General features: G+C 45.2%; 1 protein-coding gene across 5 annotated transcripts in view; it reads left to right on the top strand.

The window, feature by feature from the left end:
- ntrk3b (neurotrophic tyrosine kinase, receptor, type 3b) overlaps positions 1 to 21,012 on the top strand; it is a 158,792-nt gene that overhangs the window by 115,943 nt on the left and 21,837 nt on the right. For 4 of the 5 annotated variants that reach the window (XM_068576787.1, XM_068576768.1, XM_068576777.1 and 1 more), the window contains 3 exons: positions 5,222 to 5,410; positions 16,007 to 16,137; positions 20,159 to 20,331. In XM_068576787.1, coding sequence (XP_068432888.1) covers positions 5,222 to 5,410; positions 16,007 to 16,137; positions 20,159 to 20,331 — 493 coding nt within the window. The remainder of the gene's footprint in view (positions 1 to 5,221; positions 5,411 to 16,006; positions 16,138 to 20,158; positions 20,332 to 21,012) is intronic. The other variant, XM_068576761.1, reaches the window with a different exon arrangement.

The following is a 21,012-nucleotide window of genomic DNA, read 5'->3' as shown; positions in this document are numbered from 1 at the left end:
TTGTGAAGTCAAACCACTTTGTTAGGTTTGGACACGTCACGGTTGGGCTTAAAATGATGATGTGAACTAAGTAAAATGTTAACAAAACATAAGTACAGGAAACATGACACTGTGGTCATGAACACGGGTCTCCTGGATGAAAGTCCTGTGTTTGTATGAAGTGTCCTCAACGTGTCTAATGCCGTGTTCACACTGGAAGAGTTGCGAAATATTCGTGCGAGTAGATTACATGTAAAGTCAATGCACAGACGCAATTGGTTGGGAAAAAGCGTTTCGAATATTCGCTTTTTTAGCTCTGAGTTGCGAAAGACATTTATCCTGGAGGAGTCGGAGCTGTGTGCGGCTACATATATTATTATACATTTGTGGTATTTCCACAACAAGAATAACGCAGAAATAGTTGTTCATTTTTCCGTGGTCGATAGCGGAAATGAAAACAGTTTTACAGGAACGTGACCGGGTCAGTTTACGTTAGCTAGCGAGGCTATGTGCTGGCAATTTGGGGTAACGTAGCCGCGCCCCCTTTCTGCCGCGAATGGTTGCGAAAAAGCAAATCAACCACATAAAGTCGAGCGAGTAAAATCAGGCGGAAAAGCGTTGCGGATATTCGCGAGTGTTTTGGTGTGGACGCACCATTAAGAGGAAAGAAGCTGCGTCCATTTCATCGTTATATACACAAGATTATTGCTACTTCATGTGTGACGCATGACACGGCGCGCACACACACGAAAACACACTTAACGGCTCCCCCTTGTCGATTACCCGCAGCCTGCTGCCACGTTTTACTGAGTTTGTCAGGTTCCATGAGGTGCTTCTTGTGTAATAGTAGAAAAACATGTATAAATAGCTCAGTGTGTGGGCGTTTCAGGACATTAAAAGCTTTTCGTTCACATTAGCAGATCATTTATTTACTCCTCACTCTTAATGTGATCGTGCCCACAAGGTGACGGAGGCCCGGAGATCAAAGTGGGCCGGTGTCTGAAAGGTGGCTGGTTCAAAGGTTCGCGTGCTCTTTTGATTCCCCACTGAGGCCCGGTCCACAGATGGAGCCGCCGGCCCCGGCACTCTGACAAAAGCCTTAATGAACGGGGTCCATTTTGAAAACCCAGGAGGGGCCAGGCGCCTCCGTCTGTGCTCCTGCGGAGTAAATTAGATTGACTTTTAAACTCAGAGAAACAGACGACGCAAATGTCAACCTTGATCAATTGATTTGGCTGAATTAGCTAATGCACCTGGCGAGCCGCTCCATACATGAACATAAAGCACCGGCTTGCGCCGCCGCCAGCGGCGGACTGAAGAGCGTCACGCCAACGACCGCCGAGCGATGCCGACCGGAGCGGCGCGTCTCTCGGAAAATAACGGATGACTTTCATCAAAAAGATGTTTGCGGGAGAGACGTATCTGCTGGCAAAGCAGAGAAGGATGTGAGCGATGAGAATTACCTAACCTTCAAAACGACAGCCCGCCACTGTGATCTAAGACGTTCCCCGGGAATCCCTGAACAAACTGGTGTTAAAACTCTGTTACTCCGAACATGTTAGATTTTTTTTTTTGCCATTGGCAGCGATTCCTTTGATGATCAATTGCATTCTTGCCAACTTGTGTGTGAGACGCGGCCGGGGGAACCAGCCCCATGTGTCTGATAGAACTCATAGTATTATAAATAGTGTAGTATTGAGTTATTTTAAGTATCTGACTTCCCTGCTTGTGTTCTCTAAAAGGTTTGGTATTTGCTTCATGCACTGATTCGCTGTTCTTGCTGGGAGTTACATGAGAGAATCGAGAGCACGTCTGTTCGGTAGATATGCCGACTAGCCGCCAATTAGCTTAGCATTAAGGATGGAAGCAGCTAGTCCATATACTTACTGCAATGTTCTTGCACTGCAGGCAGGTCAGATTTTTTTCTTCTGTTAGATACAGTTTGACGATGACAACGTGGTTAAAAAACAGGGATATGTGCAAATAATTGTTTTATCTTCACAATTATTGACACCCAAAATATAGCAACATATGTATAATAACATGGAAGGGCAGAAACAGACACTGTGCTGCTTTCAAAGTAGTGTCCAGGCAACTCTCTACAACTTTTTTTACAACTAACCTGCTTTTGTAAAATACATTGTTCAGTTTTTTTTCCCCCGTGTAATAAAAACAAAGGCAGTCATGGTTTGAAGTTATTGAAATTAGCCCTTGTAGCCTAGAAATGTGATCCTGGCACAGTCTTGCATGACACTGGTATCGATCCTTTCATCTGAATATTGGGCAAACAAGTATTTCCCAAAATGTCAGTTACCTGTTTGACATTGTGAAGATGGTTGACGCGTTGATGAATAAAGACACAATTCAGAGTGTGTAATAAATTGACTTGATATTTACATATTTGCCGTCACATATCGTATGTCGTAAGACTGTCGCAAGTTGAGGAAGAGAAAAGTTTGAGCCAAAAAGAAAACATACAAGTTTTTAGTCAAGGTCTGAATTAGCCCCAGTAGCGCTTGTGGAGCACGGCTGAAGTTACCTTCTGTGTGAACCACATTACTGCTAAAAAAAAAGTTGTGAAAAGAGGTGAGAGATGAAAAGACCGGCAAAATAGCCGAAACTTGGCTCATTTCATTTCCCAGTTCCACTGAATAAATCAAAGTTGGTTTAATAGAGAGGAACCTTATTCTCAGATAGACGGTTCAGGGGACAACGTCTACTTCCTGTTCCAATTCCATTCTGTGAACAGGCTTCAAAGATAAAAAAAAAACTCTCTTTCATCACTCAGGTAACATAAATGCAATTTTTTTTGTGGGGGTGGGGGGATGTTCTGAAGTCCAGAAGTACAATTTTCCCTTCAAATCTGAGAAAACCTTCATCTCCCAAAGAATCTAGTGAGAGGGCGGTCGTTTTTTAAGCGCGCCCGTTTGGCGGGAGGCCAGGCGTTCCCCCAAAGCCTCATCGATCTGCCGCTGGAGTCTGACCAGATGGGTTTTCATTCCAATTCATATTGTATTAAAAAGCAGAGCATAATTCTAGGATCATTTGTTAGCTATCTTTTTACTTTTCTCTCAGATTCCTCCCATTTCTCCCAGCCCAACTTTCTCCGTAATGATATTATTTGAAAGTGTAGTGATGTTTGAAGCGGTCTACTTTATATCTCTGCGCCGTGTAGAGGAGGATCGGATGAACGGGCAGAGATTTAGTGCTGCGGCGGCGGGCCTCTTGTCCCAGTGGCCTGGTCGTAGTAACCCCCCCCCCATGGGAAGAACCTGTGCTCTGCCGTGCACATCGCTCCAATAAAGTGGGTGCTCAGCTATGAAAACCCTGCATAAGAGCAAATGTTGTAAATAAATTTATGCTCACATGTCTCACTTCATCACACCCCGCCTCCCCTGCGGCTCAGGGTCTATAATTTGATATGACTGGCTCTTGATTACTATTTACTGTGTTGTCAAGGTGAGCGAGGGACTCAACTTTGTGGGTAAACAGATTGACTGTCACAGCGCCGATGAATCAGCGACTGTTGACTTTATACCCACTTGCCGCTTCTTTCCTCGGGAAGATTGCGCGTGTCGCTCGAGGAACGCCGGCGAAAGGAAACGGGGAGCGGGATCGCTCCGGCTGACAGTAAATCATGTCTTTTTTTTTCGAATTTTGATTAAAGAAAGGGAATTGAGGTTGGTTGACAGGAATGTGTTGTATGACACCATAAATTCAACCAGCCGAGAGAGAGAGAGAGAGAGAGAGAGAGAGAGAGAGAGAGACGACGCTCAAAGTGCAGCCTGTGGGCCAATGACGGCCCTCAGGAACACTGTGTGCTCCCCCCCTCCCCTCCCCGAACGTGCCATGACATGCACGCGTTATTTTCTAATCATCCGGGGTCCGATTCACTACTTTCACTTTCAACCGACGACATTTAATACACTGCTCGGCTCCCTGCGTCACATAACGGAGCTGAAATGTGTGTGTTCCTTCTTCCCGGCTCTCACTCCTGTGCTGGCTCCCGAAATTGATGCTCCGTCATTAAAACTCCGAGAACCCTTGCTTTACATGCAAATAGAAATTTTGATTTAGTATCTCATTTTGTATGCTAAAACCAGGGAGACCGGATGACAGGATGTATTGATGGATCACTTCATAAACTAATGATTATCGTCATTAGTGATCAATATTTGATCAGCGCTGACGATCATCATTAGTCGCAATCTAATCCAACCTGCCGAAAGAAATAAAAAGAGTAATGCTTGTTTTATTGGACATGCAGTCCAAATCCCAAAGATACCCGGTGACAAATAAAAGTAATAACATCTGACGAGATGGAAGCAGAAGCATCTTTGCTTGAGAAATGACAGAAAGGATTAACAAGTCATCGAAATAGTTGCAGGTATTTTTAAATACCTAAGTATTATTTGTGGGGTTTCAACTTGAAACGAAAACAATTAACATTTTCATACAAAGAAATTTGACTTTCGGTTGACCTTCCGCTTGACGATGTTTATGCCATCTGTCAATTCATCCTGGCTTCCATCCAGCTAACATTTCTACATAACAGAAGCTACACTTCTTTGTTGTGTTTTTTTTAAATATTTTAATTTCATTTTGCTGCGGTTTATGATTTGAGTTCACAGGGATTTAAATAGAAACATGAAGTCATTTCTCTCCAGGCTCACTGAGCATGAACTAAACACCCTTTTCCCGTTCACATGCTCACAATCTAACTGCCACTGTGGCGGGAAAACTGAAAACAAACTGCCCACCTCCCCAATAGTTACCCATATGTCATATTTGATGAAGCTGACTATTAGTCTAAAGACATAGAAATACCCTGTTTACCCTCCACAAACTCCAGTTACCTTCTTACAAATGTCATCAACTCCCTCTTGTTTATTGGCATATCCAATTATTATATTTTATATAAATATAAGAAGAAACAAACAAGATATCTTTTATTCCTTTACTTTTCTCATCGCATTTGTGTAAGTCGCATACTGGAATCAAATTGGCCTCCAGACTGAGAAAACCAAATAAAACTCTTTACATCCATCATTCTGCACAGTGAAGTAACAACAAGCACATTTGTGTAGGTTGTCGGGCGACTTATTGTTGAACTGTCTCATTTATCTGTTGGTCATTGGCGTATGTTGTCGCATGTGACAAAGAACAAGTTTTACATAAAGGTCAGATATCATTTGGACTTCAAATTGTCAAACGTCTCATCGTTCTCATGTTCTCCTTCCAGGTCCGGTAGCTGTGATCAGCGGCGAGGAAGACTCTGCCAGCCCTCTTCATCACGTCAACCACGGGATAATCACCCCCTGCACTCTGGATGCGGGTCCTGATGCGGTCGTCATAGGGATGACTCGTATTCCCGTGGTGGAGAACCCTCAGTACTTCAGGCACGGACACAACTGCAACAAGCCGACCACACGTGAGTCCCTCTTCGTCTTCTTCTCCGTCACGTCGGCGTGTTCCCTCGGTGACCATCGCCACACGTTACCTGATTACATGAAGCCGCAAGAGGGACCCCACTGATGTTCACGCAAGATGCTGAGTGTACTAATACTGTAAGGCACTTAAGAAAACTCCCACAGAAATATTGAGCGCTGTAAAGTGACAGCCGGTCAGACAGGCAGACATCAAACACAACCTCTTCATTAGGCTCATTCCAACTGTTGCATCCCCATTGTAATTTACTTTACATCTTAACAATGATAAGAGCCAGGGGCCCCCGGGGGCCAATAGTGTAATTTAGTGTCATCAACAGAGTCAGTGTGATCATATGGTGTCAGCATCTGCTGGCTCCGTTCCAGACTCCTCATATAGGATCTTTTGAGACAAGATCGGTGTACCAGCCCCTCCCTCCCTCCTCCTCCTCCTCGTCTTCCTCCTCCTCTTCACTCCACCCTCCCCAGGGACTCATGTTCCAGGTTTGGGAAAGACAAGACCACTTTAAGGCCTAATTACTCACAATTACATCAACTGCTCAAGAGAATCAGCAGAAAAACAACTGTGCCAGCAGCCAGCCGCAGCCCGGCGCCTGCTGCTTCCCCTTCCTCTTCCTCATCCTCTTCCTCGCGATACCAGGCGCACCAGACGGATTTAGCCGGGGATAAAGCGCCACTCCGCTTCCTCCTCTCTCTCTCTGAACGTCAGTGGGTGCACGAAGATCAAGCTTCACCGAAATCCATTTTAGCCTGGATGTGCGTTGTTGAGATCTTGGCTCGCTCTCAAAATGGCCGTCGGACAGGCCAACAGAAGTTGACTCCTGAGCTGGAGCCAATGAGAGGGAAGGAAATCCCATTTAGAGGTGATAAATAAATGACGGCTCTTATGTTTTATGAATCGCATGAATTGTTAATGGCCAGCCGGTGACTGATTTATAACGCCTCATGCCTTGCACAGGAGATCTGATTGCGAGCTAATGAATAAATGACAGCGTGCACGGATGAAACTTTCTCCCGATTATCGCCGCGCCCGAAGTCAAAAATCAGACCGGCCGGCCTTGCAAGACGGCGGCGTCGTTGACGCGGGCTTTGACAGAACGTTCTCCTTCTCATGGATGCTGCGTCCCTTGTCTATTATTTATTTTCTCCATTTAATTCTACGGGCGTGCATCGGGAATAAAAAAGAAAATTAACCCCTGAATCCATCTCCAAGGTCACGATGGCCGCTGCTTTCCCGCCAGCGGCTGGGGGACAAAAAAAAACAAAATGGCTCCGAATGGCTTCTGAGGATCATTCGCTGAATGTGAATGTATGCTAAACCCTCAGGACAAACACACACACACACACACACACACGGATGCACGGACACACATTGGGAAAGGAAAAGGCTTTGTGTGTCCATTTGTGTGTATCTTCACTATGTGTGTACGGCAGGGAGAAGTGAATCTGTGGCTTGTGGGTAGAGTGGATCGGACGATATCTCACTGTACTTTCCCTCCTCTACGGTTTGATAAGTGTCTTCAGCCAGGGGTCCTTTAAGACCCCCCACACCCTTCACCTTTTTTGGCCCACTGCGCCGCTGGCCTTGCTCGGCCCGACTGTCCCGCAGCTTCGCTCCGCTCTCACATACAGTACGGCCGGCTTTGTTGACGCTCGGCCACCGATCCATAATGTATTCATTCATTTACTTGAAAGCTTCTTATCCCAGGAGAATAGCTTGCGCAAACAAACACACACACAAACACTGCATGCTACTCAGACCGGCGCACATAAATGCAAACACGCTCACACTCATCCTCCCCTGGGCGGATCAGGAGTTCACTAATGTGTCGGTCGGTCCCGGTCCGCTCCCACAACCAGTCGACTGCGCGGCGTTCGCGTTTGTTGGGCTTTGAAACCAGCTCCAGCAACCATAACGGGGAGGAGGGGGCGGTCTGCTGCCGCTGTCTGCCGCGCTTGGCCTCCGTTAAAACAGCTTCATGTGATGGGAAAGCGGCTCGCTGCAGAGTCACACCAGTGGTTCCAGTGTGCCCCACCAGATGGATTATTCATGAGTGTTTGATCTTCAAGTCAATATGCTGGCAAAGTATCTCGGCTGTCAGGCTGTGGTACATAGCAAGAAAAAGTATATATATATTCATATATATGATCCAATCCTCGTTGCCCTCTGGTTGAACCTTGCAACCTGTGCACACGCAGGTCGGAGAAATGTGGAGCATTACCGGGAAAAGTGTTGTCACAGTTGTCATCCTGATGCCAATTTAAAAAAAAGCATGAAGTGCCGCCATTCAATCGGCTCATCTCCTGGGTGAACCGGTGGCCTCGACTTTGGTTGGGGTAAATAGGCGAGCCGTGACTGATTAGGACGTTCAAAGACATCAGCTCTTTTCCTCTGCCCGGGATGAAAAAAAGGACCAATCCCGGGGAAATATAGCCGTATTAGGGGGATGAAGGCAGAAAAGGCAAAGGACAATTCTTTAGCCTAATGACAGATCTGTATCTAGTCGGATCCGCTGTCTCACAGCAAGTGGCTTTGTTTTATCACTCAGCTTGCTATTTTAATTACGGATTTGTTACATCCCGCCGGCCAAAATTAGACAATAGCTTTTGATGTTGGAGTGTAGCGCGTAGCCTTTCATTATATCCATGTTATTAGGGATGTCACGCGTGGTCGCAGTCCGGACTCGCCCCACTCCGCCCCCTCTGTGTTGGGTGTAACAGAGACGTAATTATGCTCAAGGTGATGCTTTTTGAAGATTAAAATGTTTCCAACAGAGTCGAGGAGTGACTAATTTGGCTGCTTGAGAGCTCGGGCAAATGAATGGAAATGTAGGGCAGATTGATTGAAAGGCAGCTATCGTGTTCTGAGGCTATATGATTGCATGAATTATGGTTTGAAACAGAACAGCCCCACGGGTTTGACAATCGTGAACCAAAGTCCAAGATGAGCTTCTTTTTTTTCCGCTCGGCCTAGAAGGGAAGGAAGTAGAAACGTCGTGGGAGAAATAGCTCTGAAAAGATAATTGTTGATGGGAAAAAATGTGCCCTTTTCAGCCCATGTGGGGAACAACTGCACAGACGAAGAAGCAGTGAGCGTTGGAAATGAAATGCATTACAGAGTACACTGGAAATGTTTGCTTCTGCAAACACGCTTAATTACTTTTGCAAACTAGAGTGGCGGCAATATGCCAAAAAAAAAAAAAAGAAAAAACAGGCTAGTCAATTTAAAAACATCAAACCGTTGCTACATATTTCAGAGCTCCGACCACTGGAAGCTGAGACCAGCTTGTGGTTTCATTACAAACACGGGACATGGAGCTGCGGTGTGTCGGCAAACACATCCCGCATTAGCATTTACACCGGACCAAAGAGCTGCCAATTAAAGTTGGGCGTAAATGTAGAGTGTCGACAGGTCAGCGCTATAATTAACTTCATTCCCATCACTGATGACTCCAGCCGACAGTTTTATTTGTTCTTTTTCGTAGCCCTCTTCTGCTTTATTACAAACATATTTGATACTTCATCTTTGAGGACCAGCAGCCGCACTGGGATGTCAGTGTTGGTAGACCCTTTCAAAGAAACCTCCCCTGAGCAGCAAGTGTGAAGTACTTAAAGCTTAAGTGTGCTTAATGCTTAAACTTTAATCCAGCAATAACACCGAGGTTGAGCTCAGGGGGAAGCCATTGTCAAAGGGAAATCAATGCACAATGTTATCTCTTTTCATAAGTGTAGTTGCATAGAGGCGCTAAGTGTTCAATTTAAATGACATAAATAAGAAATCATGATATGAATAAAAGACACTGTTAAATTGCGTAGAATATTTAAAAAGTGTATCTATAAAGGTATTACATTTAATTCTTCTTATTTTATTATTCTGCTTTTCATTGGAGGTCATTTTTATACATCGTAGGCATTTTTATTTCATAATGTTTCTCAAAATGACTTTTTAAAGACAGCGTTGTTCACCCGACCAGCTTGTGCTGTAAACTCCTTTCATTTAGCTTCACATGCTAACGCAGCTAATCAACCTGGCCTGTGAGCATCGAAGCGAAGACAAGAACATGTTATTTCACTGAATTATCTCTGGACTCGTACGTGGCTGATTCAACGGGCTTGTCTTTGATTCCTAAAATGTTTCCCGTAAAAGTCAAGTCACAAGCCGCTACTACCTTCGGTCGGTGTCCCCGCTGTTGCCAGCTAGCGCTGCCAGTGAGGCGCTAGCAGCAGCGCTAGCTGGCTACAGCGGGGACATCCACCGAAGGCGGGAGCGGCTTGTAACCCGACTTTACGATAACTTGAAATAAACGTAACGTGTGTGTGTGTGTGAGAGAATTAGTTATTGTAGTTCAGCCAGTAGTAGGCGTGAAGACATCAAGGCCAGGCAGCAGCCACAGAAACGCCGGCCAGCAGTCAATCCAGCCGCAGCCGGTTGGGGGAGAGATTCCCGCTGGGAGTCCACAGTAACTGCTGGTTGTTCATGTCGCAGCCGCACAACCATGCCAACAGCCCCTGTGCTACAGTGACTCCGATGGCGGAGAGCTTTTTGTATGCTATTAAATGCTGGATGAGTGCCTCTCACCTAACCATCGCCCCCCCGTGGCGCTCTCTCTGCATTCTCAGCTGCGATTGCATGACACTGATCTTGATGTAATTACTCCCCCTTGTTTGTTTTTTTGAAAGGAGGAGATTGAAGCGATTGACACAATATTTATCCGTTGTTATGAATAAAATGTGTAGTTATTTATTTATCCGAGTAATGTATTTAATAGGTCTTCATGTGAAGGGGGTGGGGGGAGATGACCTCAGCATTTTTTGGTTGCGCCGCCGAGCCTCAACGGTAAAGCGTCCACCCTGCAAAAGACATGTTGTCAATGAGGAGAAGCCCTGCATCGATCGACCCACCACACACACCATAACACACACACACACACACACACACACGCAGGGAGGCTGTCAGGCAGAAAACTACACGCACACATGAATGCGCAATGCTGGCAGGTAGACGATGAGAAACACATCTTCAAACACACACGCGCGCGCACACGCGTGCAGGTACAGAACAAAGCCCTTCAAACAGCTGCGTTCCCCCCTGACTTGACTAGCTAGGTAAAAGCTCGGCAGCGTTGTCTCTCGGTCCCCCAGGGAGAACGTCTGCCGCCGCCGAGGCCTCAGGAGAGCCACGACAAATGAATGATGCTGAGCTGGGGGATGGAGATCTAATCTCGGGGCTTTTCAGCGTGCCACTCTGGGTAAATAGGCTGCAAGATGCAGCCCAGGTCCTCCTGCAGAGGAAACTGAAGGTTAAAGTGACCTGTCCCCGCCACCGTCAATAGGCTCGCTCCCTAATAGCTCCTTGCTTTCCGTCAGTGGAGAGGAGCGAGGTGGTCAGCAGCTGCTTAGCAGCTGTAGAAATGAACACGGATGCCATATTTATACCTGGGGAGCTGGTTAAGAGGGGGCAACTGGTACAAATGGAGTGTTAAACACGGTGTTGAGTGGTGGTTTCCACTCTTTCCTCAGGAGAAATCACTGTTTTCTCTCATTCACGTGTCTGTGCAGGGATTTTTTAGATCACTTAAAGTAAATTTCTATATTTCAATAGCATTTCAGTGACTATATTTTCCCACCTGTGGCAGGTTTGTACAGTTCCTCCCCGCCATACTTCTCAGCAAAATTGGCCTAAAGTGTAAGTATCATAAATTACAGTGGTGTAGGTTTAAAAGTGAGGTGGCGTCACCTTAACAGCAGGTTATTTACGCCCCCGTCTCCCTCGACACGGATCTGTCTGTATGTAAAACCTCTCGGTGCAATCACAGCGTACTGATGGATGGGTTCCTTTTTATATCAACATCAGTCTTGCTCTTACTCTCCCGGCAGCGTGACAATGTATTCCTGTGTCGTCGCATTTTGCTGGAGGCAATGTGTGTCAGTGTGGTCTCGTGGATCAGCCGGTTTACCCCAGAAATAAAGTCTATAAACGGGGCTGAAAAGTTTCACAATCTGGTGACCAAGTTGTTAAATGGGCAGCGTTAAAAAGTGACACTATAGTGTCCTGCGGCCTCAAGCTTGGTTGAGTTCCCATCTGTTCATTTACATATAACAATAGGCACTATTTTTGGGCTTTCTGACTGAAATTTGACCCATCAAACACCCGATCACAGCGACTTCTGATCTCTTAACGAGAGCAGGGGGAAACAGATGCAAAAAAAAGCATCCGGTGAAGGCAAAATTACCTTTTTATGCGATTAGTAGGCAAACATGTCAGGAAAAAAAAAGAGTGAATTTCTGAAACAATGACGTGAGTTTATCTGTGAGTGTGGTTCAGTTTGGTTGATTTACATAAAGACAAAGATAGAATTTTAGATATTGTGATCTAGCTGATAAGATATGATTAAAACGGATGCAAATGACCAATTTGCGCACGATAAGAAGCGCAAGTGAAAGTCGGGATAACAATCAAACGCTAACTTATGAGGAGAAGTTAGAAAAATAATGATATTGTTCTCTGACATTGTGTGGTGAAAAAAACTATAAAAAAAAAAAAAAAAGTTTCTGAGCCGCCACCTGCTGATAGAAGACAGAACCTTCAGATTGTTCCACAGTTTTGGCATTTCACCAACCATCCCATCCGGAGGAGCTTAAAGGCGCGCGACAGTATAAGCTTCAATACCTGGATCAGCAGCATGACAGACACGCGGTAATAAGGGCGACGCTTATCCTTGAATGATCATGAACGTCGGAGGTGTGCGCGGAAAAGAATTACAGTAAAAGATTAATATTTCTCGAGGAAAAGTACAATAGTGGAGCAGTAGAGATAGGATTCAGCGAGGGATGGATGTGAAGTCTGGAAACTCTTAAGACCAGGAAGAAAGACAAAATCTCTGTTCCTTTATCAGCTGCGAAAGTGTCAGACACATTTGGCCTTTGAAATCCATTCAAAACACATTTTGAATTAAAATGTGTATGGACTTAAGGATGTTTTCTTTCAGCTCTTGGCGGGCAGCTTTTTGGAGGATGGAGCTTTGACAGCACTGATGTGTGAGTGTCCCTGGTGGGACTCTCACCCGGCAAACTGGCTGCCAGCTTCTGCAGACACTCGTGTTCTGATCTACTTTAAAAACTGGGACATGTCTTCATATTTAACACTGATTTTTAGCAACGCTGGTTCTGATACCGGCTGACAGGAACACCAGAGGAGCAGGTGACATTTCTTATGAATCGCCTGCTCAACATGTTCGCGGCCAGATGGTCTGGTGAGTCTTGGAGAAGTTGCAGGAAAGAAAACGGAGAAAGGGAAAAGAACCCGGAGGAACGGTCAGGCTGAACTCGTGATATCTGTGTCTGCGAATGAGGAAATATTTCAGAGGTGACTTATTATCTCTATCATAGCGGGATCACAGGTGGTAAGGGTTTAAATAGACAAACCAAATTGGTTTCCCTGCAACAGCGGGGGTCCATTCATAGCTTAGCGTTAGCGAGGATGCCGACGTTGTACAGAGGACACGTCTGTCTTTTAGCATTTTAGCCATGATGGTCTTGCCAGGACTCTTGTTTCAGAACGACTCAGCCGGAAACATTCAAACGTCAGCTGGAGACCGAGATTTCTTTTTGCCAACTCTTGAAGCTAACGCTAGCCCAATCTAGCCTGTCGGAAACCTGTAGCTGTGTTGTTTCAGTAATTATTAGGAATCGTGAGGGCTAAATCACACTTCCACTGCCGTTGAAAACAGCAAATGTGCCGTGCGCGACAGGCAGAGCAACAGTAACGGAGGAGTGGGGCGGCAGAGACGCAAACCAATTGTTTAGTGGACATGACTGTGTTTTAGCATTTTAGCCATGATGGTCTAGCTGGGACTCTTGTTTCAGAACGACTCAGCTGGAAACATTCAAAAGTCAGCTGGAGACCGAGATTTGAAGCTAACGCTAGCCCAATCTAGCGTGCTAGCTACCGCTGTAGTAAAGTCATCTCGGTAAACAAAATTGACAGTCCGGTTACGAAGGAGAAGTTTAGTTTTTTTCTTTGGAGATTTCCGCCACATTTTGTCTCCGCCTGTCGGGAACCTGTAGCTGTGTTGTTTTAATAATTACTTGGAATCTTGAGTGCTAAATCTCGCTCCTATTGTCGTTGAAAACAGCATATGTACCGTGCGCGACAGGCAGAGCAACAGTGACGAAGGAGTGGGGAGGCAGGGCCGCAGATCGCACCGTCAAAAGCAGAGAACAAACCAGAGATGGGGCCAAGCGCCGGCCTGTGTTACGCTACCACGCAGTGTGCATGGAAATGAACCGTTTTATTCTGCTGCAAAAAGTTTGGGATATTTTAAGTTTTTGCAGCCGGACAATATCCCCAGCCAATCAGCAAACGGAGTCTCCTGACCTATTTTACGAAGAACTTCTTCCCACCTGAAACACATGAACATGCCTTCCGGCTGCAGAAAAAGAAATGTAATCATTGAGGGGAGCCACACTTCGGCGTTGCTCGGTGTGTGTGTGTGTGTGTGTGTGTTTTTCTTCCTGAAAGTTAACTGCCTCCTCTGCAGAAAGAGATCAAATAGCAATACTGTAGGTGTTGAGAGACGCTGAAGCAACACTGACCTGCCTCGTAGATCCAGGATGCCTCACTTTTATGTTTGCCGGGGACAACAGATGCAACAGCTCATGAGCTCTCGCTGCAGGGACATCGGTGTTTTTTCTGCATGTAGCCTTGTGTGCTCATGAGTCCTCAGTGACATATTTTCTGTAATACGTATTCAAATAACGCACAGATGGAGGACGGATGAAGATGCTGGAAGTTTACCCGTCTGCCAAGCGCACGTCGGATAGGTGGCTTTGCTAAAGAGAGAGTGTGTGTCGGAAAGCGGGAGGCTCAGCTGCATCGCAGGGCCGTTAAATCAATCGTTCCTATCGCTGCCTTGAATTATTAATCTCACTGTCGAATCTGACAATCGGGCCAAAAGATTTAGCTTGATTTTAAATTTAATTAAAAATCTGCTTCAATCTTTTCATTATTCATGTTATTACCTCGTGCTATTTGTTTTTGTGTAACCCTGGTTTACCTCTGTAATGAAATATTAGGCTCATAATGCTTTTGATCAGATTAAGAGAACAGTGGTCCACAGACGCTGAATAATCGGCCCGGGGGCACAAACACTTAACATAATAGCTTCTTTAAATGGGTGGCATTCCTCCTTATGTACTCTATAAGTAGTTATGCTGAAACAAATATTGGACACTGATTGCTTGTAACCATTAGAATGCAATTCAATTCCAGCGGTTTCGCGTTTTATTTAATTTGGGATTCATGATTTGATTTGAAATGTAATACATTAGGTTTGGACCTTCACCTATGTACGCGTTTCCAGTGGCTGAGCATTAAACATGCTTGTTTAATTTCATTCATAATTGATGTATATTGTGGTGGTATATTGCCTCTCATCTTTATTTATAGCGCTTGTTGGGAATCTGCTTATAAATAGATCTGCCTGTGTGTGTACATGTTTACACAAGTGCTGCTAAATTAATGGTCAACCTAAAAACTGTCATGTTCATTCACAGCAGTTCAGTTCAGCCAACAACTCCTCCACGCTCCCCAACTCTTTCATTCGGAGTCTGCCAGGTATCAGGGTGTAACAGTTCATCCCTGACGCCTCCGTACTTTCTGTCTCGCTACTCTCTCACACTTTCTTCCTCTCGCTGTGTCTCGCTCACTGACACACAGCACAAAAGGTTGAAGGTCACAACATCCAAACTGATTGGAAGTGACTGTCCTGCAAGCTCTCAAATGATCCCGTGGAGTGAGTTGTTGGGGGGAAAAAATAGAATGAGAGAGAAAAAGAGAGAGAGAGAGAGATATTTCTCACCATGCTCAGCCGGCTGTTTCGTTTTTTCCTCACCGTGATTTTACAGAAGTAGACATTTCTCCATTCTCCGCTCATTAGAAAATGTCCCGTTGTGTTGTTTTCAGTGCCGACAGTAGAAAACAAGGAATCCAGATCAGAGGTTTTGCGGCTCGTCGGACTCTTGCAGTTCCTTTGCGCTTCGGAGATTCAAAACCACTTGAACCCCAAAGTTCCCGATGACGTAACTTCAGAGTTCACAGTAACAACACTGTTCACACTTTGACAAGAGCTCATATTTCGGTACCTGCTCCGAAAGAAGCTGCATCGCGCTGACATCCGGAGAAACGCTGAAATATTCAAGGTGTTCGATCTCTCGTGGATGTACCAATACATCAAAGAGAAAATGAAAGATGTCTTCGGCATCATTTTGTACACACGTCCTCGAACTGTGTCTATACAAACTCGAGCTCCTGACTAGAATGTGAAATAGGGCACTAGGAAGTACAGCTGCACCCACAATGCAGCACAAACAGCTGCCAGCGCACTGCTCTTTGCTTCCTATCTCGCTCCAAAAAGTTTTTTTTTCCTGCAACCACAGCACGGCTTTCTGTCCCACAAAAAAAATGTTCAACATCTGAGGAAAGCCTCTTTTTTAAATTGTTTTTTTTAAATGACTCATGTCACTTCTTAACCCTCATCCCTCTCTCCTTCTCTCTCCCTGCCTGTCTGTCTGTGGTTCAGTAGTCCAGCATATAAAGCGGAGAGACATCATCCTGAAGAGGGAGTTGGGCGAAGGAGCATTCGGTAAAGTCTTCTTGGCTGAGTGTTACAACCTCTGCCCCACCAAGGACAAGATGCTGGTGGCTGTCAAGGTATGTTTTCTGTGTGTGTGTGTGTGTGTGTGTGGGTTGTTTGACATTTTGTGTAATACGCTTTCACTGTGAAGTGTGAGATGAAAAGATCACCACTCAATGTGATGCTAAGCCTTGAAACAGTGATGTGGCGCCCCTCGAAAAACAAAAGTAGTGTCCATCTCATGGACGACATGAAGTGCAGTGAGTCTCATTTGATAGTTGTGCAGTGAAATGTGCCAGAATTTTGGGAGAGTCCCGTTTTTGAACGATGTTTTGACCTATCACGAGCCCCTGCGGTGCGTGGCGTCATCGTAGATCAGTTTTATGTGAATGTCATGGCCCGGCTCCGCAGGCCAACCGCCATCACTGTGCTTATCTCAGATAGCCACTGGTTAGTAATCCTTCTGATATGAGCAACCTCACAACTCCACTCCTGTCAGTGATGATGCAAACATGATGAGGAATAAGTAAAAAAAAAAAAAAAATACTGCTCACAAAGGAGTCAGCCACCGGGCGTTACGTAAGAGGCAGTGACTGGAGACCGGTCCACACGATAGGCCGAGCTAACTGTCTCCTCGGTGGAGCTTCACACTCAACACTTAACCCTTGTTTGGTGTTCGGGTCTGTGGGACCCGTTTCCATTTTGCATCAAAACAAAAATAAGGGTGTTCGGGCTGATAAAAGTGTGGAAATTGTGTACCTGATTTAAATTATTAACCATATTTGCTGTTTATATTGCTTCTAATTGGGATGAAGAAAACTTCTGCTGAGTATTTTCATTTTAAATTGTTTGATTGTGTTGAATTAAAGAACCCAAAATACGGCGGGTCCAACAGACCCACAACACCTGGCGTTGAAAATGAACACCATACGAGGGTTAAGAGGATGGTGTCGATCGTCTCATCTCACGGCCAGCAAAACAACACGATTAAGCAAATTTCCCGAAATGTCCTAATATGAAAAAACGTGATCAAATGTGAGAAAAAGAGATTTTTAAAAAATGTGTTCAGTTTCAGTGGCTCCCGTCCGGGGCCAGTGCGTCCCAACCTCCATCCGTCTTTGTTCCCCTTTAGAAACAGCCCATGAGTATCAGCCAAGGGACGGGCAATCACTGTCAAGCAATACTCCGGAGAACTATGCTTTTGTTTTAAAGAGCTTAAAGCATTTAGAAGCATTGACCCTGTATGAGCAATGCTTTCACTGCGCTCGCCCATTAAGTCGTGCTCACCAGCTCCCAGTGTGAACACGAGCGATTGTATGACGGAGAAGCAGGGTTACCCTGAAGTTGCAGACTCAACCAACGACAATAAAAATTAAGAATCCAATCGGAAAACCGCTCTGACCTTGTTGTAAATGAAGATGACGGGGTGTCTGTCTGTCACTTTATTTTCTTACTTCATTCCAGGATTAACAAAGAAACTATCTTCATAATAAACATCCTCAACAATGACCTCTTAATTTTCAAAACACTAACGCAATGTGCATTTTCCTCTGAACATGCTCCTGTCTGTGATGAAGCAGAAACGGGCTCTCTGAATACACTTAAAGGTCAACAAAGGGAAAATTCATCGAGGCGCTTTGCCTCAATTTATTGTAGTCGAGCACTTGAAGGTATTGTTTTGGAAGGATGCCCAGACAAGAAACATATCCTTAAGAGTGCGGTTTGATTTGGTAATAGATTTTTATGGCCATTTTACCCACTCTGCCGTACATCTTAACCACCTCCAGTACTTCACTGCAAGAGCAGCACATATGAGTAAATGTATTTCCATTCCAAGGTCTCTCCATCTGTAATAGCGTCGGCAGCGTGCTGAGAAAGCAGGTCTCCGGGCCAAGGAGATCAAGAGCAGCAACTTGCTGTGTTTTCTTCTTCCAGAGGATGTGTCAAGAGTCTTTTCTTCCTCCGATAGAGGCTGCAACACAAAGCATGTTATTGCCGTTATTTGATATTTTCTGATACCGCCGCCGACTGACATCCCATCGAGATTTTCGACGTCATGTGTACTCCACTTCAAAGGAGTTCAAGGCACTCCTTGCTTGATTCGTCCAACAATCAGATAAACATGTTTTGTGCACCCCGCCCCCCCCCTTACCCACATGAACACACTGTGTGTAAAAGATACTGTTCAACCAGGACAGACTACTTCACAGTTTCAAAGATCTCTTCATCATTATGGAGACATTTTAACATAACGTGGCATTAACTCATAATCATGTTTTTCCATCCACTATCGGGCAAAGCCAATAATCAAACAGCAAATGTTTTTCCCCTGTTATCCTTTCTATTCCCATGGAGTCACGCTGGTGCTGTTGCTGGTGCTGTTGATGATGAAGGAAAGGAGGTGGGCAAACACATCAGCAGGAGCTGGAGGCAGTAATGAAAGGGAACACATTATTGGGTAGAAGGAAAGAGTTCAGGAGGAATTTGAAAGCGGCTGGTGTCAGTAGATAGATAGAAAAGTCATGCAATTACCAAAAACTTACTGGGGACCTTGATTATCTGTGCCAAATGACGTGGTAATAATCCAGCAGCTGTCAAACCATTTCACTTGAAGGAAAAACTATCAAGCTTTTGGCGCTAGAGGACAAATGAGGTGATCAACTAGTCAGTAGTAGTCATAGTAGTAGTAGTGCTTAGCGGTAGTCGTCGTCTAACCTTGCACGGCAGCTTGATCACACCAAAATCCATCTTGTCAGGCTTCAAGTAATGTGTTTTGTGTCAGAAGCACCAGTGTCTCGGCCGGTCGGCGTCCAGCGAGGAGCTACTGGCAGCTACGGGCGTGGTTATGTTTGTAGAAAGGTCTCGGAGAGGCAAACGTACGCTCCAAGCGTCAATGACAGCTTCTAAAGAAGGTAGACGATGCAATAGCAGTTATGTCAGAACTGGTGAATGGACCAAAAGAACGCATTTCTCTGAGAGTCACCTGCCAAGGATTTTGTTTTAATGCGTGCCCTTTTCCAAAGACTTTCCAAATGTGTAAAAAACCATCTGGCAAATCAGGTTAGGATTCATCCACTGGGGACCACGAATGGCTGCACGACACATCCAATAGTTGTCAACATATTTCAGTCGGGTGGACCGGTGCACGCTTACAGGCATTGTCAGGCCTCATGGTTACAAACTGACGGACAAATTGGCTGCACTGAATGGATGATTTAAAACAAAGAGTTAACTAATTGGATGATAGAGGGAAGCAGGAGAAAGAAGAAGAGCCCAGGGTATCACTTACAATGCAGCACAGTGTAGCGGCCAGACGCAGGTTGAGGCTGACTCGGTTGAACCAACAACAGCTTTTATTATATTCCCCCTTCATGGTAAACAAGGTTTTGGTCTTAACCTCGTAAAGAGCACAAGTAGTTCAGTTTTTCAATTCAGTTTATTTTGGTTTGCCCAAAATCACAAGTACAAAACTTGCCCCGGAGGGCTTAACAATCTGTACTCATAACATCCCTGTGCCCGGACCTCAAAACTCCCCAAATAAAGACAGTAAAACCCTTTCACAGGGAAAAAATGGAAGAAACCTTCAGGAGAGCAACAGAGGAGGATTCCTCTCCCTGGATGGACAGAAGCAATAGACATCATGTGACAACGTAACAGAGTTACAGCACATGACATGAATAGGACAGAAACTATTCATATAATGAGTAGTATACACACGGTACACAGAGGAGGTAAAGTAATGGCTCCTTCAAGCGGTTATTGTCTATTTGGGAAGTCCAGGAAGTTGCCCTCATGTGGCAGACAAAGTGAGAAACTTGTTTTGCTTCAACAAACGGACAACTAGAAATGTTAATTGCTATTATGTCCATTTTTCTGGAGTTGTATATCTCGCTTCCTTTAATGATCCACTGGAATTTAACATCAGACAAATGATTGGATCAATGGAACAAAGAACTGCAAAAGACACATTGGTGGCTTTCTCCAAACTTGGACAAGGCCAAAGACTTCGTCAGCTCATTGGGACTGTCCCGACCATCCGATCCAATCTTTACCTTTCCTGAATGCGTGACGGTGACGTACGCATGTCTTCCCTTTCAGACACTTAAAGATCCCAACCTGTCGGCAAGAAAGGACTTCCAGAGGGAGGCAGAGCTGCTGACCAATCTGCAGCATGACCACATCGTCAAGTTCTACGGCGTGTGCGTCGACGGAGACCCTCTCATCATGGTGTTCGAATACATGAAGCACGGAGACCTCAACAAATTCCTCAGGTCGGTTAGTCACTGAAGGTACACCTCTATATACCAGGCTAGCGTTGAAATGCATCACATGAGCAATGGGTAAAAAGCGTAATAACTGTACACATGTGTGGTTTTTTGTGTGTGTTTGTGCGGCACCTGTGCATTGGAGCATTTTCACTCAGGGTACCGGCTTGACTTTTAGATGAAAGTGTCCACCGAGTTATTGACATCCGGTAATTGTGAAGCTTCAATAGGAAAACAAGAAAACTGAGATTGCTTCGTCAAATTCCTGCTTCCGATACAACATCCAGCCAACTTCACAGCCTTCCGGGTTATCAAACACGAGTGCTTTAGTGCTTTTGTTCCGTAATGTCAGACTGTACCGAGGGACGTGACCTCTGATAAGCCTCAACAAAAGAGACACGATGCCGGTACAGCGAGCGCTTTGGTAATGGGAAGCTTCACTGGAGTTGATGTCAGTGTGCGCATGAGTCTGGGATAGAAGTGTGTTGACAGCAGCCGTGTGTGTGTGTGTGTGTGTGTGTGTGTGTGTGTGTGTGTGTGTGGTCTCTCTTGTTTTTGAAGTTCAAGCAATAGTTGAAAAGATGACATGTTACGATTGGTGTGAGTGTGTGTATTTGTGTGTGTGTGTGTGCGGATTCGAGAGCGCGTGAAGACTTTCTGTTGGGAAATCAGTCCTGAAATGAAAGG

This window comes from Clinocottus analis, unplaced genomic scaffold (assembly GCF_023055335.1).
Source record: "Clinocottus analis isolate CAN_PGR_092001 unplaced genomic scaffold, fCliAna1.0.p SCAF_1, whole genome shotgun sequence".
Taxonomy (NCBI): domain Eukaryota; kingdom Metazoa; phylum Chordata; class Actinopteri; order Perciformes; family Cottidae; genus Clinocottus; species Clinocottus analis.
This window is presented reverse-complemented; position numbering and strand designations above follow the sequence as displayed.